A 25,490-nucleotide genomic window follows, 5' to 3' on the forward strand; every position below is an offset into this window, starting at 1 on the left:
AACAGCGAGAGAAAGCCAGGGACGAGGGTCAGCTTAGGTCTCCTTTGCCTCAGCTTCGCCCAGCTGTCTCTCGAAAAAGAACAGCACGGCATATGCTTTAGGATTACAGGAAGCACCTGGTCACTTCCTGTATGTTTCATTTTAAACAGTGTGGTATAGGTAGGTAGAGCGCCTGGTCCAATGAGAAGATATACAGAACTTATTTCTTTGCAAGATGTGTGGAAATTAAAGCCGGGAAGCGATAAACGGCAATCTTGCTTGGCTCAAAAGTCATAAAGACGTTTATGATGCTCAAACATGCATTACTTTGTAGGCAATTGCTATACGCATGTAATCTATGTCAGTAATTCTGCAAGCCTTAAATGGTAGGATGCCAAGTTTGATCCTCAATCCGATGCCGGGGAGGCCGAGCAGCAGTTTAGCCTCTCTAAACCGGAGGAGCAGTGGGCTGGCAGTGTTCACGCGACACGGATCAAAGCCTGCTGCTGTCTTCAAAGCAAAGGGGAATGTTGTGTGCACACTTGACTGGGAGAGAGAGCACGGTTTGTGTTGGACAGACCATGCACAGCTGCTGAGAGGGCAAGTAATCTGCAGCGGCGCAAGCTCACACACGTACTGCATGGAAATACACAATTATATATATATATATATATATATATATATATTAGGGGTGTGAATAGCCTAGTACCTGGTGATCCGATTCGTATCACGATTCATAGGTCACGATTCGATACCAGTTAATCCCGATCCGAATCTATAAACTGATTATTATGATTTTTTTTTTTTTTTACTCACATTTTGAAAATACTAATCAGTAAACATGTACACTGTAAGATTTGGATGAAAATGTATTTATTTATCTGAAAATTCAAGCCTACAACTGAGCCACTGCATTTAGCAAACAGGTTGCAGTCTGTTTCACGTTTGAACAGCACTGAAATAAAATATTAAGGCTTAATGTTCCATTAATATAACTTTCTTCCATGCTTAATGTGTGAATCCTAACCCTAAGTAAGACGTTTTGTTGATGTAATATCGCGAAATATTGTCAAATCGATTTTTTAACACCCCTAATATATATATATATATATATATATATATATATATATATATATATATATATATATATATATATATATATATATATATATATATATATATATATATATATATATATATATATATACATACACACACACACACACATACAGTATGTCTCTTATCACATGGGGGATTTGCAGGAGACACACAGACCAGCCCGCATCCTATTTTTATGACCCCCACCACATCCTCCTTCCACCCGTGCCTCACTCAGGCATCATCCCTCTATCCCTCTTGACCTTACTTCTAGTTCCCAAGGCTACGTGGGTGGGATGTAGTGATTTATACCTCTGTGCTTGAGTGTCCACTGTCTAAGTGAGGTAATGAGGCTATCCTGCTACACTCAGCAATCAGAATCTTATATCCATATTCAATACATATATTCCTTAATTTTATCGTACAGTAGATGCCAGCTTCATATTTATTATAATAGTGCTTACAGGATTGTGTATAGCACTATAGGCATTAGCCAAACACAAAAGCAGATTTAGCATGTGGCTAATTTAATCAATTTATTCAGTATTTCAGAGTGATTGGCAGCATTCAAATGTGTTTGTTTTTTCAAGTAAAGTGGGAACATCCTGTTACTATTCATGTAAATCAAAATTTCAAATATCTTCTGCCAAATGACGAATTTACATAAATACATTGCCACAAATATGTCAGCAATTTCTTTTGACTGAAAACCATAGAAATTGGATGGCCTCTCAAATGGATGCATGTATGTACATAATATTTTCAACTAATCAATAATTTGGTGAGGTGGAGTCTGCTGATATTGATCAACACTAGTTGAAACAGATAAACAGTATAGTATGATAAACGTCAAGTAAAAAAAAAAAGCATCTCAATGTGGTTCTGGACTGTAGGAGGCTTTCTGGAACAACTGCTTCATCTAAATAAATATCGGATCCGCAACACTTTTAGCTTAATGCTGCTAATAGCTGATGGTCATGTATGACCGATTAATTTAAAGACAAAATGGTAGGTCGCCAAAAGCAATGACAGAGACTCTGTTTTTATACCATAAATAAAAAATTTATAAAGCTTTTAAGGGAAAATCCATGGCATTTTATGGATTCAACCAGTTGGTCAAGTAAATGAGTCGACATAACTGCAGGAACACAAGCGCAGCCGCGAATCTTTGTCTTTCCTCAAACACAGTAACAGTACAAGTGAAAGAGTAATGCTTTTTTTTTTTTGAGCCTGGTTACGGATGCCAGGTCTTGCAAAACACCACATGCTATGGAGCGCACAATGAGACTCGCCTGAAAAAAACAAAAAGAAGAAAAACACATGCACACTTAGAGTTCCCACTAATACAACAACGACAGTTAGCATGACGGTGAGTTGTATTTTTAATCATTTATTTTTATTTGTTTCTTTTTCAAGTCTGTCCATGGCACAAAATAGGATGTGCAAAAAAAAATATCAATGATGTCATCGATTAATTGAATTTGTCTACAAAAATCTTATTACATTTTGTTATCATTTCAGATTTTATATTGGAAGGTTTCTGTGGAAAAAAAAATATGGCAATGTTTAATCTACCTTTTTTTTAAATCAATTTTGTGCACTGACCATGAATGAAAATCACGCACTTGAAAATCTATAAATCCAAAATAACTTCTTCAGCAGACTGTTGTGGTGTTTTTATATTTGTCCTGGTTAGTAATTCAGAGACGGCTACACAAGACATTGTGGTGAATACACACAATTAAAAAAAAGATAAAAATAAAGCGAGTCTGCCGTCCTCGAAACCTTTCTTCTTGGGTTGTAAGAGAGCCGACGTATACATAGGGGTCAGCTATTTTGCAACATAGCCAATGTTGATCTGCGCTTTTGGTCTTCAGCTCTGACCAACTGCCAATTAGGCTGCCCCTTGATATAACCAAAAAGAGTTGAGCCTCATGGAGAGTAAAGAAGTCAGCTTTAGAAAGGCGTGGTCCATCCAAACTTAAACTCTGTAATTTGATGGCTGAAGGCTTGTTTATCCCTTCAAGTATGTCTATCCTTTCTGTCCTTCCCTATATTCACTATGCTTAAGTCTACTACTCGATTGGTCGTTCCTCTTTTGTTCTCCCCCATAAAGAAATTAACATAAAAAGCTGCACTAAATACAGTGAGAGATGCACAGGAAATCCTTAAGCTACCATGTATAAATTATTCCCTTTCCTTTCTTTTCTTTGATCCTTCTCCTGACAATCTCACGGCTCTAGCTGGATTCTGAAGTATTCGGTTTAGGTGAACGGTATGGGATTTTTAATAGGTTTTAGGTGAACTAATGAATACACACTCACACGTACGCACACACGCACATGCAAAATAAAAATCAATAAAAATTAAAAAATAATTAAAAAGAGAGCAATGATGATGACATGTTAAATCGGTAAAATTACCGAATGAACAATACTGAGCTTTCCAGAAGAAAAAAAAGAAAAAAGAAAAAGAATTATTCCCTTGATGTGGAAAAATCCATTATTCAACATCCAGGCCGGCACACATTAGAAAACCTGTCTGCAATGTATTGTGTCTGATGGATGGAAAAGTCTCACACAGTCAAAACAAAGTCTCCTTGGACGTTAATGGCCGCTGTCCTTTGGCAAGTCCAGTTCGGCGTTAACTCATTCAATGCCACTGACGGCTATAGACGTGAAAAATTCATTTCAACTATTTCTATTAGTTCAACATTTTTTTTCCACTTCTGTTAACAAGAGTATGAAAACCTAGGGAAAAAATTATTGTACATTTAATTTGTGATTAATCGTGAGTTAGCTATTGAAGTCATGAAAAGTCAAAAAAAATGATTGCCTGACACCCCTAATTTTTAACAACCCCCCCCCCCCCCAAAAAAAAGATTGTTAAAAAAATGTCTAGGTTGTCATACTCTTGTTAACAAAAGTGGGAAAAAAATGCTAAACTAATAGAAATAGTTCAAATGAATTTTTGACGTTCATAGGCATCAATGGCAGTGAATGAGTTAATGAGCTACAAATAGCTTAAGATGGTCTGACAATCTTATTGCAGAGCGCATCCACTAGCATCTACGCCAATTGAATTTCACAATGTGGCTTTGTACAATAATGCCACGGCACACACCCGCTAACTCCATTATATGTTACTCAAGTGACCATTTCAATTCAATAATATATATAATGTGCCTTATTTAGAAGTTATTTTTAGTCAACTGGATGATTCAACTCAATGGTTCTTAACCTGGTGATTCTATTTCAGGGTTCCGGCTAGGGCCTGACCAATTAATCGATCATTGGCCTTCAAACATCGGCCAAAACAATCGGCCATTCCCTTAAAACGTTATTGACGAAGTTTCCGACGCTGCGAAAGTACCCTGAATGCACCATTTTGCTTGCGTAGCATTAGCACCTAGCAAGTGTGTAGCACTGTAGCATATGTTATTCTGGTTATTCTATTGTCCATAAGCGTCTTTTAAGCTGTTTAATGACACCGCAGTTGGACTTAACTTTAAAACTAAACACACGGCGTTAAGAATTACATCCACTGTATATTTAATTACAAAACCTGCGGGAGGATCCCATTCCAATGCTAACAGGAAGTTAGCATCGACGTCGGGAGTGTTTTCAAATAACGAAAATCCACACACAAATCTTGTGGGAACGCATACCCACAGGTGAGATGTAGGTGAACTACACAAAGGCACAAATTATTGCCAATGTGTGGAAAAACGAGGTATTTTAATACAATTCAATCGCAACTTTCAAGTCATGGCTGCACGGCACCACACTGCCCCCAAGAGGCCATAACGCAACATTTTTGTTCTGCTATTTCAGTTCATTCTATTCTTATTTCACTTTCTTATTGTTTTAATTTGTCATTGTCCTTCCAAGTTTTATTTAAAGTTGATATTTCAATGATTCAAAGACTTTCTTTTCTCAAAATTCAAGGACGCGAACATCCAGGGATTTATTTATTTGTTGTCTGCATGAACACACATTTCCACATGACATTAAAACGAAATACAATCCCGAGGTCCCAAGTTAGCCCAGTAAATCCCAAGATTTGTGAAAAGGCCAAGACACGCACCTGACTCATATGATTCGTAATTATACGCTCCGCTTGGCTGCAGGTGATCACGCCTAATTAGCACCTCAAACAGGGTTAAGATTAGAACCACTGGTTTAAGTTGACAGGTTGCTGATGATGGTGAATTTAAAACAAAAAGATGACCTTAGGGACTTTCTTAGAGTCACTTAGTCCATTTAAATAGCAGTAGTACATGAGAGAAATTATATTTGAAAGAAAAATCAGCCGGCTCCAGCCACTAGAAACCACGCTGCCCCAGGAAAAACAACCAATCAAAGACAGAAGGCATGACTGACGAGCCGTCGATCATTCTCATGCATTCGTGGGCACTCTTATGTTGGGTTTAGAGAGCTTTGATGAAATTGGCAATAAAGCCAACAAAAGTTAAAAAAAGAAGGAATTGGACAAGTCCCAAGACAAAGGAGCTGACTTCACAGTTTGACTGTTAAAAGTTTATTGCCTCTTCTTGAGTATTAATTAACTGTACATTCCCCAAAAAATGAAACTACAAACTCTTCTTTGAATAAATGAATAAAAATGTGACTGGGTGGATGAGTATGGTGTTCGGAAATGAGATGGGCAGTTTTTGGAATGTTTTGGTGGGGGTAGTGAGATTTCGCAGTTTAAACACTACAACTGTCTGGAACTGAGATGGAGCTTGGTAGTGCTGTCAGTATTGGATATTTTTAGAGTCGATTAATCTATTGATTATTCAATTGATTAATCGACTAATCAGATTAATTTTAAAGTGTATTGCAAAAGCATTTTCCCCCCTAATTACTTTTTATTAACCAGTCATTGGTGGTTACTTTGTACTTCGTATTCATATAGTGATTTAAAAAAAAGGGGGGGGGGGGGGATTGATGTTGTACTATGATACCAATTCGGTCATTGTTTTCCAAAGTAAAAACAGATGTTTGCAAAAGTCTTATTTTGATTAAACACAGAAGATAATCAATCTTCTTTATTGAAGAACTACAGAAATCAGTGAACAATTACTGTTGATATGCTGAAATCGGAGGATTTGGACAATTTTAAATACATTTAAAAAACGTCTCCAAACAATTACTCGATAGTTGTGGATTATTTTGATAATCGATAACTGGTCAATTAATTTTGACAGCTCTGTTTGACAATAGTGCTGTCATTATAAAATATTTTTAGAATCGATTAATCGACTAATCAGATCCATTTTAATTTTGTATTAAAATGTATTACAAAAGTATTTTCACCCAATTACTGTTAATTAACCGGTGGTTGGTGTTTATTTCCTTGTTCATATTCATATAGTGATTTATTTATTTTTAAAGGTAAAAGTAAAAATAGGTGTTTATTTTAATTAAACATAGATGATGATCAGTCTTCTTTCATAAAGAACTACAGAAATGAGTGAATTACTGTTGATATGCTGAAAATTTTGAATTAAAAAATGTCTCCAAACAATAAAAATAGTTGTCGATTAATTTGATAATCGATTACTTGTCGATTAATCGATTAATTTTGACAGCTCTAGAGCTCAGTCTAATGAAAATATTCTAACAAAGACCAGCATGATTTTTTTTAAAGGGCTGCTAATAATTATCTATTCAGATGAGGCAAATCTCAAGTTGAGAAAAACAACTGGCTTTGTTCTGTTATAAATGTCAACTCTGTCACACAATGTTTGTCTTCACTTTACCTTGAAGCTGAAAATCTCAGCTACTCAGTAGGCAGACAGCTATATTTCACTAAGGTACACTGGCTAAAGGGGAAGAAAACGCTACCACATCACCTTTCACTAACTAAAAGGTGCCAAAGTGCCAAAAGGTTTCCAGGAAAATCCAACACACTTCAACAAATCAGAGCCTTGAATTAGAACATACAGCTTGGGATCAATTAGGATGAGCAGTCGTGTGCCAAGATTTCTGCATGCAACAGGCTGGCGACAATTAGGTTGTGTACTGGACAAATGAAAACAAGTGGGATTGGCAATAATAAAAAACCCTCCTGTAAACAACCTAGAAGTCACTTAAAATATTCCCACACATGCTGTATTTAACCTAAACAGATGTGTATTTAGTATCATTGATAAATTAACATAAATTACAGATATAAATACAACAAAAAGAATGTGTGGTTTTTTTTACCCGACTAAAAAAATAAAAATAGTGACTGGACACAACAGTTAGTAGAGCTAGAGAGCGCAATGATAGATTAGAATCCTGACTAAGAAGATCAATACTGTTTGCACGGATGAATGAAGAGTATTAGGTTACAGAACAGAGCAATAGTTGAATTAAAAGCATATTAGGGGCTTTGAATGAATGTTTAATTTAGTGCATTCCCTCAAGGCCATCATGATTTCACAAGAGTGTGTGAGTGGCAAGAAAAAAAAAAGATGGGAACAACCAACCACTCTTGTTTTCATCTGCTCAGCTATTATTCTTCCTTTGCACTTAACTTGAGAACAAAAATGTGTTTTTCCTTACATTTTCTACATTATAGTATTGTTTCCGGAGGCCATACCCATTTCTTTCTCCATCATGAATACTGTATGAGCTGCCTTTGCTGTTATATAAATATCCAAACAGCCCAACTTAACTGTGATCATTGTCTGATACAGTACAAGACAGCTTTGGGAAAATACATTGAAAGGCATTTACAAAGATCAAAAAGTCAACATTCCCAACTGTCTGGCGAGCAAAGTTGACTTCTTTCTCATGTACAATTTATGAGACCACCCGTCGATTTTCACCCCATCATGACCACTAGGGGTGGGAATCGTTGAATGTCTCACGATTCAAATCCGATTTTTGGGTCTGTGATTCGATTCAGAAGAAATTTTTCGTTAAGAACAATTTTTGATTCAAAATGATTTGATCGACAATGATTTTTGCTTCAATCTATAGATGTGCAAGGAATTGTAATGATCTACTCAAGTCTGACTCGCTAATGCTAATTAGCGCACTTTTATCACTCAAAAGAATGTCTCCATGCTGGATTTTTTTTTTTTTTTATTGGAATAACTTGATCGTGACTTTTTCCTTCTACTCTCTAATGTGGCTACAACTTAACAGTGTATTAGACCGCGTGGAACCACACTGCCCCTCAGTGGCCAAACCGGGTACAACATGAACAGCGCTCCAAATAAAGGCACACACAGACAAAGACAAAGAAAGTAAAAAATAATTGAAATAAAATCGATTTTGGGACATTTGAAATCGATTCTGAATCGTACTAAATGAGAATCGGGATTCTTATGAGAATCGATTTTTTGGCACACCATGTCAAATTGTCATTGAGCAGAGCAGGGTACTCAGGTGAACAAGTAGACAAGGAGTGTGTAAAGCTTTTAATGCACTTTCAGTACATTGAAGATGGAAACGCACAATACAAATTAAATCCCATCTACTGTATATTTTATTAACAGTGAGTGAAAAAAAAAGCGATTTGAGAAGCTTACATAAAGGCACTTTTTTTATATGATTTTTTTTCTTAATTTCTGTATAAGTAATTTGGTGCGCGTGTAAGAATGTTGTGCTTTGTTTGAAGCACGTAAATGGTGAACTGCAGACGCAATGGCACCGAGTGTCAGAGAGAAAAACAGCTGAGTAAGAGTGAGGGAGACAGCTGTTTCTTGTGGTAGCGGTCCCCCCCCCCCTCTTATGAGGACAGCATCATTCCTCCTGACCCCACTTCAACACAAAATGGACCTTTTAAAAACTGTAACAGCATTTTTGGGGTCACAATCGGGCCACATGAAGTTTAAAGTTTGAGTAGGAAAGTAGGACATGATTGGGGGACTAATAAGGAAATGATCTATCTATACATCATTGACATATTATTGCATTCATGTAAATAAGAAGTGCATAATATTTTACCGGGAAAACATCCACTAGTGATAAACTGATATATTTTTCATGGCTGATAACGATACCAATTATTAGTAGTCAAGGAGGTCGATAATTAATTTTGTGAGACGAGAATTATTTGATCAGTAAAAAAAAAAAAATACTAGCCTTAAAAAAAAAAAAAGAAGAAAAACTTTGTTGAAATGCCAATAAGAATGTTTGTTAAAACAACTTCAAATTTTCAACATGCTAGCTAGTTGGATATATATCTGGATAGCTAGTCTGATAGCTAGCTGGATAGCTAGCCTAGTCGGATAGCTAACTAGCTAGCTAGATAGAATCTATCTATCTATCTATCTATCTATCTATCTATCTATCTATCTATCTATCTATCTATCTATCTGCTCCAACTCAGATTATCGCTCATAAAGTTAATTGGTTAATTTGCGTGGACCACAAAATTGTACAATAGTTATTTTGTTGAATGACAATGATGCATGGTGAAATACAATGTACGCATGTTTAGTTACACGTAATGCTCATTATTGTTGATGTAGTTTATAGTGGCGAAAAACAGAACTGCATCATTCTAAGAGCTGTTTTGGTAGCCTTGACATGAAGAATCTTGTGGTGTGATGCATTTTACTGCACTGCTGTATTTGATAACAAAACATTACAAAAAAAAATAGCATTCTCAAAAGTGTTGGTCTAAACAGTGTCTTGCAATCAGGGAGAGGCCTTTTGGATCATGGGGGTGCAGGTGTACCTAATATTGTGGGACAGTTACTCATAAGCACGATGCATATATTTAGGACATTTGAGAGGATGCCATGTCATGAAACGACACCACGAACGAACAAAAGTACAAATCAAATGATTAGCTCTCCCCTTCCAAGTACCATCACAACAACGCCGGTGTGTATGATGTCACCCACTAGTGCAGGCCCCATAAAACGTGTTTACGTTTTGGATGCACTACACCAAGCTCGGCTATTCTTGTTATGACGATGATGCCATCATTTCAGAAAGGCCCCGTGCGATGCATCGCCCGTTCATGCATGATTGTCCAAAAGGATGAAGTTATCATTTTGGCCAAGTCTTCGCTAAATGTTGATGATAATGTGCCCAGTTTGTATATAGGGGAAGCTATCTACGCATGAAGCCTCTAAGAGGGCCACGCAGCTCTTGATCACGCACATTTAATGTATCATTAATGGTTCTGATCCGCCACAGAATGACAAGCCGGTGCGGCCAACCTTTTTTTTTTCTTTGCAGACAACGTGAGGCCATCTAAGACCGACACAGCCCACCGGTGAGCACACTGACAGTCGTGCCGTTACTCCCCCTGCTTGGACCCAGACTCGCCCCTTCCTGACTTACCGGATTTGAAAAACGCCGCTACGTCTGGAGAGTCCTTTGCAGCCTCATCCAGCCCCTCCGCTGCGCTCATGGCTGCGCTCTCTCGTGCGCAAACCGCCCCTCAAAAATCCACAAACGGGAGCGGTTTGGTGTCGGTTCTTATCACACAACCAAGCTGGAACCTTTCATCGCAGCAGATCCGACCGTGGAATCGGCGCTCCCCTCATTAAGCCAAAGACCTCCTCCTCCATTTTGACCGAGAAGGGAGAAATCCTCGCGACCGAGCGGCGGCGCTCCCGAGTTCAAGAGAGGAAGAGAAGGGAGGGGTGATATACTGTAGTGAGAGAGAAGGTGGAGGTTTCAAAAAAAAAATAATAGGGGAGGAGGATTGGAAACGATTGGGGGTGGGATATCCTGGGATTCCGTTTGTGGAGGAGGTGGAGTTGGTGCATTGTGCACCACTTTGAATTTATCCCCCTCCCACGTCACTGCGGTGCTGATGCGGGCCGTGAGGGAGTGTCATTCTCCTGGCGTTTCACACCAGATGAAGCCCACATGATGAGCTCATTGACAGTTCAGCTCTTGCGTCCCGCGTGGGCGTGTCAGCCTTTGAATCACGAGCCGAGCGATAATATATTTTTGCTCCTCTACGAGGGTCAAACATTTATACAATCATAAATGAAGCGTTCGAAGCCTATCTCTACCGGCTTTGAGGAAGACGACGCCACAGTATGAGGTCATTTGGCCCACAATCCCGTTCATCGCTTCCTGACAACTCTTGCTTGGACCGTGTAGATGCCTTACAGTACGCTGCTGCCACCTGCAGGCAGTCTTTTGTAGTTGCTTATTGGAAACTGTTCAACGAGCAAAAGGTAAATAAAATACGTAGTGAATATTTGAATGCCACTTGTTGTTTTTCGGGAGGTTTCTAACCTTCATTTAAAATATGCATATATATCTAATACTTATAATTTGACATTGACAAAGGAATAAAAACTAATCTGAAACATGGACAATTAAGTACCAAATAATAAACTCCAACGATTAAATAAATAACCAGTAACACGCCTGACCACCTGGTGACTATCACACCCTCGCTTCTTCCCTGTACCCCATGAAAGTGTTTTGTTTTGTCCCCCCCAGGAGTTTATGATGCAGTGCAGTCACTGCACAGTAAGTAACTGCAATCACAAATAAACAGGCCTAAAACAGTGTCATCCTTTTTTTTTGTACTGACACACTATATACATTTGACTTAATGGCACGACTATGCAAGCACGCAAAAATCCCCATTTTAAAGTGGCCTCCCCCACTTGCATGCGTTACCGTGGTAACCATAACAACAACACGTTGACCACTAAACGTAGAAGCAGCCGCACGTTAGCTTCAGTGATTTTGAAGAAACCGCCGTCAAATCAACATATTTGTTGACGAATTAATTAGGAATTGATTACAAGGAGGAATGTATGAGGCATGTCGTCCACGTCTCGTCTCTTAAAAGCTAGCTACAGGAACCGAAGCAGCCAACCAACTGGGCCTGTGGAGACCCTCAAGGAACTGCAGGTATGGGCCGTAATACTTTGAGCTCAGTGGGATTATATTTGTCTCGATTCCAGCCTTTATTTTATTGTTGAGAAGCTATTAGTGTAAGTGACGAAAATCTAAATGACTCTTCAGATCACTTTGTACCTTGCTCTCGTGTCTTGTTTATACTGTTGTGCACTGATTACACGTGTTCATTTAAACTTAATTGCAACTTCGTACCAGTGCAATAACAATACAGTACATGTTATGCAAATTACCATACGTTTTGTAATTACTTCAATAACTTCTCTTTAAAAGTATGCTCATCTACAAAACATGTAAAACCACATATAGCACTTGAGTTTGAGTATATTTGAACATGAAAAAGGATAAAAACAAAGCAAAAACAATAACAGTAAAAAAAATAAAATAGCTACAAAACAAGCAAAATTCAACAAAGGGCACCTAACAACGATTTTCCATGTTCAAAAGGGAGTGGGAAGAAGTCGCAAGACTTATTAAATCCCCTCCCTTCGCCATATTTTCTTAGTTTACATCAATTGTAAATAATAATAAAAAATATACAAAAATATATTGCTGAGGATAACAAACGTAACTAAAAATGAACTACTCCATAATAATAATATAAAATAAATACTCACAGAACTTATCATTATAAATCCACGGAAGATAGTAAAGTACAACCTAGAGCCAAAAAGCTAACAATAACAAAACACAACCATAAATATGTAGTCAACAAATCAGCAACATTGTACATTGTTTTAAGTTCTCAAAACATCCTTATTACAATAATAATAATAATAACAATAAAAATAATCAACATTGAATAGTGCAGTGCATGCTTAGAAGAGAATGTAATGTGTCAAATACTGAAGATGCACCAAGCTCTCAAATCAAAATTACACAAAGAACGGCAATTTGTTTTCTTCGAGAGGTGTTGACAGTTAGTTGAAAGTGCATGAGGAGTTACTAAAAATGTTGTGCTCCAAAATCATGGACATATTTAACACTTAAATTTGCAAATGGATGGACAAGCAACAGGGCGGGGGAGACATACCATTGCTCCTTCAACAAAGCAGTGAGCTGCCCTGTGTTGCAATGTGTGCAGGCCTAATTGGGCATTTTGAATCACATGCAGGACAAATAGTATAAAACTGACATTTTGTCATACATCGAGTTAGGAAGCATTGTTGGCTATATAGTCCTGTGTGGTCCACTGGTAGGACTAGAAATTGCGCCCCTCCGTCATTTAAGTTGCCCATCCCATATTTAGCGGATTTGACCCCCCCAACGGACCCGCAGAAGATTTGAGCCAAATGTGCTTACTACTCAAACTCCGTGCCAGCCAAATCCCTGTCCACTAATGTAAAAACGAGTTAAAGTCTAGACCAGGTCAGTTTTCCTGCGAGACAGTTGATAATTGTTTTGAGAATCACCACACCGTTTTACTTTAGCCTCCCAGCAGTGATTAAAAATAGTTGCTGGGTGCACTGTGATCGATAGTCCACTAGATGGCAGCATGCTTACACTGTACTTAATAGATTGCATGGATATTGAGGTTTTAAAACGAGAAAGTACACATTTTATGACCAACTTGGGTTTGAATTGGATTTATTATTTCTCACTAAATCTTAATTCAAGTCAAAATTAGAAATTAAGCTTTGACTTTTTAGTACTTGGTTGCCATTAGTTTGCAGTCAATTACACATTCCATGTTTGGTGATGCTTTGCCAGTCATCTACTGCAACTGTCTTCAGTTCCTGTTTGCACTAGTGGCATTTTCCCTTCAGTTTTGTCTTTGCCTTAGAAAATGATTGGGTTGCTTTTGCTGTATGCTCCTGGCTATTGTCCATATGCACTGCTGTTCACTGAGTTCTGTAGCATTTGGCTAAATGTGAGCAGATAATATTGCCTGAGACACTTCAAAATTCACACTTCTGCTTTTGTGAGCAATCACATCAACAAATACAAGAGAACCAGTTCCTTTGGCAGCCATGGAGCATATACAGGCAATTAAAGCCAAAATCAATTGTATATCAAACTGTTATTTCTCTTGATTCAACAGATAATTAGTGACAGTAAATTTATGAAAAAAATACACTGTGAAAATCTGGATGATTAATTTATTGCATTCAGTCTTGTTTTTCTTAATATTATTCCTAGCCCCCTGTTAAGAAGGAAAATCAACTCAAACATTTTCTTTACAATAATATCATGTTCTATGCATTCCCACTAGTCAGAAAACAGTATTGTAATGAATACTACGTTTGTAGATTATGAGTTAAGCAGCAAAATCCATTCATTTTTAGTCATCTTGGGGCAGCCATTTTGCCATTTTCTGTTGGCTGAGAATGACATCACAGTGGCTCAGGTAACGACCAATCAAGGCTCACCTGTTTTTTTAAGCTGAGCTGAGATTGCTCGTTATACCTGAGCCCTGAGGAACTATCATATCATTTTCAGTTGACAGGAAGTGGCAAAATGGCCGCCTACTGACCCTTTTTTTTTTCTTCCTACCTATCATTTCTAATGTATTTGCTGTGTTTAAATATTAGATGGGGAAAATATAAACATCTCTTAGTATGATGAAGTATTGAAACCACTGAAATCTTCAACCACAATAATACACTTATTGTTCAATTAACCTCTCTGACGATGCCAATCAAGCACTATTGTCTTCAGGAAGGCACACTTTTTAACGTCACACTGGATGGAGTACGTTAGATCTTGTAGGTGTATCTAATATTGTGGCCAGTAAGTGTACTGCACCACGTTGTGTAATAAATACAAATAAATAAATAAATAACATGTTTAGTATATCACTGCATGTATCACAGCGAGAACCTTAGAAAGAAGCCTCTCTTGCTCCCTCTGTCTGTAGATCTCGCTCTTTTTCTCAACACATGTATAATTCACAGGCAGTCTCCTGTTTCACAGCAGCTCACAAGATGACAGTTCGATATAGAAAATCTGCCATGGGGTATTGAATAATTGATTAGATAACTGCTTTTAAATGCAAAGCTTGGCACAGATTTTTTTTTTCTCTCAATATAAACGCATCAGTTGGATCCGTGTGAAGAGAGTTATGACGCGCAACTGTTAGATGTCACAATGAAAACAAATGGAATTTATTATTAATTGGTGGGAGGTAGATTTGTGTGTGCGGGTGTGTAGATGTATTTGTGTGGATGTATAGGACTTTTTTGTGTGCACAATTGACTTTTGTGGGCATTTACTCTGATTGGAATATAACAAAGCAAAAATAAATAAATAGATGAATGAATGAATGCATTTTTTAAATCCATTAAGATTGCATTGTCAAAGAGAGCAAGCGATTTTCAACACTTCTGAATGGTCATTGATTTTTGAAAAATTATTACATTGATTTCTGCGCGACAGTGAAAATATTTACACGTACATGCGCAGCATAAATAGAAGATAGGTAATGATGGCTAAAGTTGTTTTATCTCTGTTGTCTGTTTGAGGATGTAAGATCCGCTCCGGGGGTGCTGAAATCTTCAATCTAAATCAATCAATCAATTTGACATGAAATGCAAGAGATAGAACCAAGGTGGGGCACGAAATTCCAACGCCCTAACTCCGAGACGTCATATCCAACTGAGCACCTCTTTGAGTGTTTTTTTTTTCTTCAAAGGGAATATGAAGAGCAGCTACGATTAATAGTGAAGCAAGTCGTCGCTGTTCACGCCCACAACGGTGTCGGCATAAATGACCCTTTTCTAACTGTGCCAAGCTGTCTGTGAAAATACCTAAACTTGGTGTAGCCCGGCCTTTTGCAGTTTGACCTGGGCGTGAATATAGAACCTTATTGTCTTATCCACATCCATCTTTTCTATGCTTGAATATTATCCATGGCCTGCACTTTGCGCTAACCCCTCTCTGTTTACCTTCATGATTGTGTCTGTGTATTTTTTATTTTGACTTCTCTAGAGTATCCTTGACTTACTGTAATGTTGTGAATGATTTCTCTTCAACAAAGAAAGGATTCGGCGATTATCCACTTATGTTGCCTTCGGCAGCCTTCCAGAGCCTTTGATGCTTTTGAGCTCACCAGTCATTTAAAGAATGCTGTATACTGAACTGTGTATTTGGCCAAACCTCATCATTTTTCTTCTTTTGTAGATTTGTTTTGATTTTTTTTATACTGGTGATGACCTCATTCCCTTGAACTGATATTCGATTCGATTCAACTTTGTCATGACATATGTCACAAGTACAAGCATCGAAATGCAGATTGCATCAGTAAATGAGAATTGCGTAAGCAGTTATTTAAAATAGAATATACATGATGTATATAGTGTTCAAGGCATGAGATGATGCTATATTTTTTCAACATGAGTATACAGGTACCTCTGTATAGTATAGGTGACTGTAATCACAAGGAATTATGATCGCTATAGAGTACAGTAGACTGTACTAAGCAATGTATTGTAAATTGCAAACTGCAATTATTGCAGCACAGCAACAATTAGAAATAATTTAAATGTCTGCCATGGATTATTTTACAGGGTACTGTACTCCTGTACAGAATACCGAAGTGTGGTATGAATGAACAATAGTGAGAACTCCTTGGCTCCAGTCATACCTAATCTCAGCTCTAGACTTTTATCGGATTCTTTTGTCTTGAACCCAAATGGGGAATAAATCGCACCCAATTAACTTCTTGTGAGTCATTTGTCCCTTTTGAGACCCACGACAATGGCGGTACTGTCCGCAAACAACCTGTAGTCTCATTCCTGAATGGCCAACTTCATATTTTTATGGAAATCTCTTGGGCTATTGTTGAAAGTTGACACAGGTTTCCTGCATCTTGGTTGTTTTGCATGTTGGTTCATTTTTACCACCATCCAGAATAATGTGTGTGTAACTTCAGTAAATAGAAGTCGGACTCTGTCGCCTATCTTTTCCATGTTAATTTCGGCGGCTTTTTCTCTTCATTTTTGATAAATCAAAAGTTTTCAACCTGCTCTAATTTGGTCATTTTTCATCCGATTAAGAAAATGAGAACATGCTCGCGTTCCCCAAACCCTTGCCGTTCTAACGAGCCGTTTCTAGAATCTGCATCTTCAACCGTTAGGTCGTGAGAGGCTTTTGTTCGAGGTGTGCGTATCTCATTCAATATCAATGGAATGTGTGTGCGTGATGTCTCCAGTATGTTAAAGTTCCAATGTGTGTGCGTGAATGTGCATGTTTCTTAAAGCGACAGTAAGATACTTTTAGTTTATATTGATTATGGTTAACTTCCACATTTCTTGACCGATTCCAGTCGTTCAAATTTTAAACTGTTCAGCCCATTTACATTTTTTTAAATACATTTTCAAAAAAACCACAACGTTATTATTATTTTTTTAATTAAATGGAATGGACTGCTATTTAAATAAAATTTAAAGTCCTACTACTACTACTATTGCTACAAGTACTACATGCGTCTTTTCACCTTGCAAGAGTCAGCAGTCCCATTCAAAATTTCCGCGGGAATTTTTCTAGTTGAAATAATCTTGCTTGTTTGAGGCCTCTGTTAGCACAGCATCAATTTGTTAGCATACAATGTTAGTGCATACAATAATGAAAGGTGAGGAGCTTGATTGGCTCACCCTCACAGCTCCTCTTCCTTTTATCCCTTTACCTGTCCCGCCCACTTGTTGTGTTCGACGTGTACGGTGAGAGCAGGCCCACGATAATTACCTGGTCGACAGCCGGTCATCCGACACCGCATTATCCTGTCTTCGTTTAGGAGCAACGCAGATAATTTCAGGGTAGCAACCGTTCTCACATGGCAAACAAGAAGGCCGATTGCTCACATGGCCGCTTGTTCTGTCTCGTCTTTGTTAGCTGCTCTAATTCTCTGATGCCATGAAAAACGAAGCCAATTAAGAGGGTGGGCTGACTTGAAAAGAAATGTCAGTGTGAAAGGGCAACAACGATGCTGCATTCAGAATATCAAAATGAGGTAAGGTGACCCAAGTGCTCTGATGTTTCAGACAGCTTGGCTTCTTAGGTCAAATGTAATTATTTGTGTCAGCCGTACACAATCATTAGCGCAGCCGCATGTCCAGTCTCGCAAAAAAGAAGCTGGTCGTAAAGGACAATGATAGCATTTTGAGTCTTTTGCTGAATTTACACTACACTTCTTTTTTTGGTCTGTTTATTTACATCTCAAGTGACAGTTGTCCTACCTGACTGGCTTCACGGAAAGTGTGAAACAACCTGCATGTGCAAAATAAACACAACTACTGAAATGTCAACATCCAGCAGCAATTAACACAAAAGTAACAATAAAAAATAAATACAAATATTACAAATGTAGAATTCTGTTTTCATGTGTTTTTAGTGTATTTCCGTTGCCGTGGTGATTATCTGAACTGTGCCACTTGGAAGCAAAAAGTCGTAACTTTGACTCTTGAACCATGCACTGTAATTCCAGTTATTTACTATATTTAAATATGTATACATCAAATACAATTCAAGCAGAATTACAAATATGTATACAACAGATATAAAATGTAAAATGTTCTTTTTATTTAACTTTTTTTTTAAATTACAAAAGAATGCTGATTTAAAATTGTGTGTGTGCGTGCATGCGTGTGTGTGTGTGTGTGTGAGAGGTCTTGTTTTTGTTACATAGTGGGGCCAACATTGCGGGATTTCGGGAGTGGTGGGGCCCACCCGTCCATGTGGGGCCATTTTGCTGGGCCCCACAAGTTTAGACCTCTTTTTGAGGGTCAAGACTTGGTTTTAGAGTTTAGGTTTGAATTGGGTTATGGTTGAGGTTAGGGTAAGGAATATGGGTAGGCAATACTTTTTTTATGGTTGGGGTTAGGGGAAGGGGCTAGGAAATACATTATGTCAATGAGATGGCCCCACAAAGATAGTAAAACAAAGGCGTGTGTGTGTGTGTGTGTGTGTATCTGGGGAGGATGCATATTTTGCCTGGTAAATATAGGGCAATGTTTTCCATAGTAAACTGTACAACAAATCCTCCAAATTAATTTTTCCACTCAATATAAGGACTCATTCTTTGGTCTGACATTCTAACTGGCATTCATTTGAAGGATCATTTATTGACATGCGGTATTCTCAAACTCAGTCACACACTTAAAAGCAATTATGTTAAGTGTGACTTTCCTGCAATAGCAAATTTGATTAAAGGCCACTGTATATGATTTAAATTAGCTAGATTTTTATTGTTCAGATCATTTTGAAACACCACTGTAACTGTAATTTCTTGGTGATTGGGTAAGATATTGGAGGAAAAGTAATTGGAAATCATTAAGCGCCAAGTCTCTTTTAGCTAATTCATTGTATTTTTATTTTTGTTGAATTAATACACAATGCTATGTTAGATACTACTAATACACACAATAATCTGAATAGGGAAATATATGTATGCAAATAGTTGGGTCTCTGGAGTGTCTGCTCTCCCATCAAGTGTGAAATTAAACAATCAAGGAAATATTTTGTTATGTCTAATTTTGGGCCAATTTTGAGATGATGATCCTTTTTACGGAATTAATCTATTGACATAGTATTTGGCATGGTAATGCCAATGGTAAGTGATTATTCATTTAAATATATTTACTGCATTTACATTTTGACAAAATTCAATGTAAATACTGTATCAAATCTATTTTTTAAATTTATTTACAATTACAATACTTACTCTAGTTTATTATTTAGATGTGATCAGGATCCATTAGAAAGATGCAAAGCATGTTAGAGTTAGAACACTGCATCTATCCGCTCCACAGCGTAGTTACAAAAAGATCTCAACTGTTAAGTTGAATGGATGTGAAAATTGCAGTTCTTCTGTCTTCTTGTAAATCAGGAATTGAATGCATATTAACAGAAGAGAGGTAAACCTAGAGGGGTGTGAGGTAGAGAGGTGATCTGTCATGTATCAGGTGTTTGGAAAACAACTGTGGAAACACAGTGTCTCCAAGGTCATTCAGGTAAGAAAATAATTGCTTTTAAAGTCTATTTCATTTTTGTTTTTATCCCCAAAATTGCATTTCTCGAGTCTTCAAAATAATGTTGCTAAGTAATATTGCCTTTGGCAGTATACGTGTATTCCCCTGTGGATTTGACTTAATCCATTACTGATTGTTTAAATGCCAGGTTACTGAAAACATTCCAAATAGCTTTTTTTTTCTCTAATTCTCTTTTTTAATATTAGTTGCGTTATCTAACTATTTTGTGCCCAACAGTCATGCAACAATATTTCCAGTGCTGTTTTCTCCTTTATTCAAAAAAACATTATTTGTTTATATATGGGATTGTCAGTTTTACCAAAGCTTATCTTTAATTTTCACCAAGCTTATCTCATGGCCTGGATTTGCATGCATGTGAATGCTCTTTATGCTTTACTTGTTATTACATTGGTGAGAACTGTCCTCTGCATCTGTTGTATGGAGTGAACGTTAAAACAATTTGTTTTGAGCAAAGTATGTGTTCATTTGGCGGTGGCCTGCTCGGCTGTTTGAATGATCTTCACTCCACTGTAGCTGTGTTTTTTGCCTTTGCCTTCATATGGTATGTGGCAAGATGGTAATAGCATCAGACCTTTTTTGTTGTGTGTTGATGTGTGATGTGAGCGTGCGTGTGTGCGTATGTACCTCACTAAGCTTTAAAGAGTCATTTAATCAGGTTGAAAAGCGCTGCCTTTTGCCTTCTTTACCTCCATCTCCACATCGGATACAAATGGTCGTAGTGTAGATTGAAACGCCTGGTATTGAGAAATGTCTTTACATGTAAAATCAGTGAATGCATAATGGCCTGTACTGTAATTGTAGTGCAAACCAATACATTTAAAGGTATGTATATGTCGCTTGGACTTGAGGGTTGCTGTTGTAATCGTGAAAAGGAATTGCCTGTTTAGCTAATCAGGATACACATTTGGCTAAATTTCCTGCATCAACTGGAAGCAATTACTGTGATTGTTGTTGTTTTTTTGTAATGGTATCAGAGAATCTCTCCATTAATGATCTGAACTTCAGTTTCAATGCTTTTAAGTTCCATTGAGCTGAATCACTGGAAGTAGACCCATTGCCAGACCTCAGCCTTAAGGCCAATTATTATTAACTCATTCACTGCCATTGACGGCTATAGACGTCAAAAATTCATTTGAACTATTTCTATTAGTTTTCCACTTTTTCCACTTTTGTTAATAAGAGTATGAAAACCTTTAAAAAAATGTTTTTGTACATTTAGAACAGATATAAAATTTGTGATTAATCGTGAGTTAACTATTGAAGTCATGTGATTAATTACAATGAAAAAATGTATTCACCTGTCGTGATTTAAAAAAAAAAGAAAAGATTATAAGAAATTAGGGGCGTCAGGCGATTAAAATGTTAATTGTAATTAATCGCATGACTTCACTAGTTAACTCGCGATTAATCACAAATTTTATATCTGTGTACAATTAAAAAAATTATAGGTTTTCACAATCTTGTTAACAAAAGTGGAAAAAATGTCCTCATGTCAACTCATGTCCTTCGCTTGAGTTTTCATTCAATATTGTTCACTTCAGTGATCATCTCACAGGGACTGCTCAAGTTCATCTATCACAGATGTATTAAAATAAATCCAATCAACCAAATTATCTCTAATTTTTACACCAGGACCTGCCGACAGAGCAAAATTGCCAGTGTTAGATTAACACTGAGAGTGTTAAATCTAACACTAGAAAAGTGTTTTTATGTGTCCACGCCAATGAGTGTAAATCTGACACTTTTCAAAATGTTACTTCTTTCACACTTAACTGGTGTTACTCAAACACTGTATAGTGTTAAAAATCTACACTGGTAAACACTGAGTAGTGTTGAAAGTATTCTACACTAGTGTTAGTGTGAAACATTTAATTCTGCCAAACTACACTTAACTCTGGTGTTTAAACACTTATGAGTGTATTGCACTAGTGTCAGTGTAAAAATTTTACTCAAACTACACTTTACTCTGGTAAATGGTACTTTATTTGACTACTGATGACACGGCATCAGGAGCAGTTACCTCACTCGGGAAATTCGTATTGTTTGGCGAGAAATAGTTAGCTAAGTTGCTGTTTAGTCAATTGTACTGTAGGCATTAGACATTAGTGCAATTTCCCTTTGGATTTCATTTGGATTTTTAGGTGTGTGGGGGGTTGCATTTGAGCACATTAAAGGCTACGTTCCTTTTTTCCCCTCCTGAGATTGTAAGGTGAAAGTTGCAGCTGGCTACTCGTGTGGACTGAATGGGTGGCAACAATGGGGAAATAAATGCCAGTGTTTCTAGGGTAATGGCTCACAGCAAAATATTTTAAAAAAGGAAAAAAATTAAGTATGAAGAATTTCATATTTGAAGTGGTAAATTTTGTCCTAATTCTGAATTTAGGGGTGGGGGTGGTGGGATGTGGAAAACTTTGTAAAAAAATTTTTTTTTATTGCTGACGTCACCGCACACTGCGTCAGAAACAAAAAAAACATGTGACCCATTTCAGCAATTGACCCAAAGATTGCGTGAAAAGGCGAAACTCCTGTTCATCTTGTGTGCATTAACTTCACTATTGATATTAATATAAAGTCTGCACCTGTTGTCCAGCAAAAGTTAAAGGAGGAGCGTGAAGCCAGGCGTGCCCAGCTTGATGGAAGACATGACTATGTGCTCAGTATTGTGGCTTCATGCCTGGGACTGGAGAAGGCTGATGTCGAGGACGCCATGCTGGAGGGAGATCAGGTTGGATTCATAATAAATATCACTGCTTGAATGATGCAAATGTTATATTCATTTCAGTACAATCTAAATAATCTGGAGCTAATGTCAGGATAGCTATAAAATGGTTATTTTTTTCCATTTTAGCTTGATCGCATGGAACAATTTTTCATGGCTGAGGGGCTTCTCCACCTTATGTTTTATTATCAAGAAAGTGGACCAGTGGATGGAGGTACATATGATATATTATGATGTCTGAATACTAATCTTCACAACTGAAGTTGCCATCTTGAATTCAATTCATACCCCCTCAAAACAATGCTGCCCATTTGAAAATTGCAGGAGCATCATCATCATCACCGTCCCTGCTATTGCCTCAGCCGCCTGGTCAAAAAAAGAAGCCTAAAGTGTTTGTGACTGATGGAAAGGACGTGGCCCTGACCGGAGTGTGCGTCTTCTTCACCAGAGCCAACGCTTCCAAGGCGATCACTTCTGAAAACATACACAGAGTGAGACCATAAGCAGCAATTCATACATTTTTGGGAGCATCTTTTCAACTTTGATCAAACCGTCCTTTCAAATGTTATATATTTTTTGCATTTTAGGATTATGAACTCCACTGAAGTTCTAGGCAGGACATGCCGCCGCTGCAATATGCTGTGCAAGGTCTCGGTCTGCCTCAAACTCCAGTGGGATACATAATAATGCCTCAATTAACAGCACATATTTCTGTCTGTTTTACCAGTTTTGGGCCTGGTAGACACACCAGAAGGAGTAACATGTAATTGATTCAAGTGCAATATTATGGCGTGCCATTGTACTTCTTTAAAAAACACATTACAACAAGTTTTGTTGTTTTTGGGAGGGAAGTCTGGAACGGATTAATGGCAAATTCATTCATTTGAATGGGAAAAGATGATTTGAGTTTGAGCTTGGTCATGGAACAAATTAATCGTATCTCCAGGCACCTCTGTATAATTGTTATTTTGCCATGCTCAATGTAGCTGTGTATGTAAACAAAATATATACAGCCTCTCAATATAAAGATGACAAGTGTAGTTGTACACCAATGTGAGGAAATAATGGCTCAATATTAGTGTGTAATTTTGGTGCTCTTTATTTCTAGGATGTCAATTTCAATATGTTGGACACCTCAGAGGGAGGTCTGCTAAAAAGTGTGGAACAGCTGCTCTCTGAGGTCTTCATACCGACACTGACAAAGATGAACCATGGCTGGGGAGAGCTGGCCAGTCCCCAAGCCCAAGCAGTTAAACAGGACTTCATATCATCACTGGAAAATTTTGTGTCCGTGTTGGCGGGGGCTCAGGAGAGTCTACAGGAAAAGGTCGGTTTCATGCACAATTGAGCCCAAGATAATATAGCATGAAATACAAAGATGCTGTTGGATAATGCGAAGAACTCCCTTGAGTGAATCACAATTATCAATTTGGCTATTGCCAGGTTAATCACTGTCCAAATCTTTGTTTTCATTTTAATTGCGACACGTCTTTATTTTTATTTGAGTATACAGTACATTACAGACAATATCATGGTCTACTTTATGTTCAGGTTACTTTGAAAGAGTGCGATACATTTGACGTGCGGGTCCTGAAAGGCCCGTCGGACTACATGGCGGCAGCCAACAACACAGAGACCATAGAAAAGATAGAAGGCTGCATGAAAGTCTGGATTAAGCAGATCGAACAGGTAAAAACCCACAGATGAGCAATGTTTTATAATGCCATACCTTGATGTTATATTCCCAAGAATCTAGTGGGATTTAAAAAAAAAGGCTTATAATAATAATAATAATAATAAATACCTTGATGTTATATTTTCAAGAATCTTGTAGGATTTAATTTTTTATACTGCTTATAATAATAATAATAATAATAATAATAATAATAATAATAATAATAATAAATACCTTGATGTTATATTTTCAAGAATCTTGTAGGATTCATTTTTTTTAAACTGCTTATAATAATAATAATAATAAATACTTTGATGTTATATTTCCAAGAATGTAGTAGGATTTAATTATTTATACTGCTTATAATAATAATAATAATAATAATAATAATAATAATGATAATAATAAATACCTTGATGTTATATTTCCAAGAATCTAGTAGGATTTTAAATTTTCAAAACTACTAAATAAAATAAAATAAAAATAATAATAATAAAAAACCTGAAACAATACATCCTAAATCTCAATAAGTTATTAAAATATAATATGATCCTTAACATTATTACATGTAAGCATGTAGTACTCACGGCAGCATTTACTGTATTTTTCCAGTTCACAATTTGACTCCACATGTACCAGATTGCATCCTTAAATTTAACCTCCAACAAACATTAACATTTCAAAGAAGCGCTATCTTTCTTAAGTTGCAAACAAATGATGTTGTCCTTTAGGTTTTAGCTGAGAGTGACCAGCTGAGAAAAGAAGCCGAAGACCTTGGCCCACGGTCCGAACTGGACCACTGGAAGAAACGAATGTCTCGTTTCAACTACCTTCTGGATCAGCTGAAGAGCCCTGATGTAAAAGCGGTATTGGGTGTGCTCTTGATGGCAAAATCCAAAATCATCAAGGTAAGGAAACAAGCCCACACAAATTGCATCATACCTTTGTAAGATCAGCGATGATTTGCTCTGCCTAGTTGTGGCGGGAACTGGACACCAGGATCACCGAGTCAGCCAATGAGGCCAAAGATAATGTCAAGTATCTCTACAGTTTGGAGAAGTTTTGCGATCCTCTTTACAACAGTGACCCTGTACGGCAAATTGTTGATTTAATTCCAACACACGTATTGCATCTTATTAAGTTTTTCATGTACTGGCATAATTACGCCAATATTATGTATTTCTGCTTGG

The 25,490-nt window shown here is 37.3% G+C and overlaps 2 protein-coding genes across 6 annotated transcripts in view; one reads left to right on the top strand and one right to left on the bottom strand.

Moving 5' to 3' along the window:
* The window catches only part of triob (trio Rho guanine nucleotide exchange factor b), a 120,317-nt gene extending 109,455 nt beyond the window's left edge, over nt 1-10,862 (bottom strand). For 2 of the 4 annotated variants that reach the window (XR_013295225.1, XR_013295224.1), the window contains exon 1: nt 10,374-10,862. Coding sequence is in view for 2 of the 4 variants with exons in the window: in XM_077574793.1 (XP_077430919.1) it covers nt 10,374-10,443 (70 nt within the window). In the remaining 2 variants the exon portion in view is untranslated. The remainder of the gene's footprint in view (nt 1-10,373) is intronic. The other 2 variants (XM_077574793.1, XM_077574794.1) reach the window with 2 other exon arrangements.
* Nucleotides 10,863-11,727: 865 nt separating this feature from the next.
* The window catches only part of dnah5 (dynein, axonemal, heavy chain 5), a 97,477-nt gene continuing 83,714 nt past the window's right edge, over nt 11,728-25,490 (top strand). The window contains exons 1-8 of one of the 2 annotated variants that reach the window (XM_077574836.1): nt 11,728-11,915; nt 22,497-22,631; nt 22,755-22,839; nt 22,950-23,116; nt 23,734-23,952; nt 24,177-24,314; nt 25,032-25,208; nt 25,277-25,390. In XM_077574836.1, coding sequence (XP_077430962.1) covers nt 11,826-11,915; nt 22,497-22,631; nt 22,755-22,839; nt 22,950-23,116; nt 23,734-23,952; nt 24,177-24,314; nt 25,032-25,208; nt 25,277-25,390 — 1,125 coding nt within the window. In that variant the 5' untranslated portion in view covers nt 11,728-11,825. Of the gene's footprint in view, nt 11,916-22,496; nt 22,632-22,754; nt 22,840-22,949; nt 23,117-23,212; nt 23,274-23,733; nt 23,953-24,176; nt 24,315-25,031; nt 25,209-25,276; nt 25,391-25,490 lie in introns of those variants that run through there. The other variant, XM_077574837.1, reaches the window with a different exon arrangement.

Source organism: Vanacampus margaritifer, chromosome 9, assembly GCF_051991255.1.
Source record: "Vanacampus margaritifer isolate UIUO_Vmar chromosome 9, RoL_Vmar_1.0, whole genome shotgun sequence".
Lineage (NCBI taxonomy): Eukaryota > Metazoa > Chordata > Actinopteri > Syngnathiformes > Syngnathidae > Vanacampus > Vanacampus margaritifer.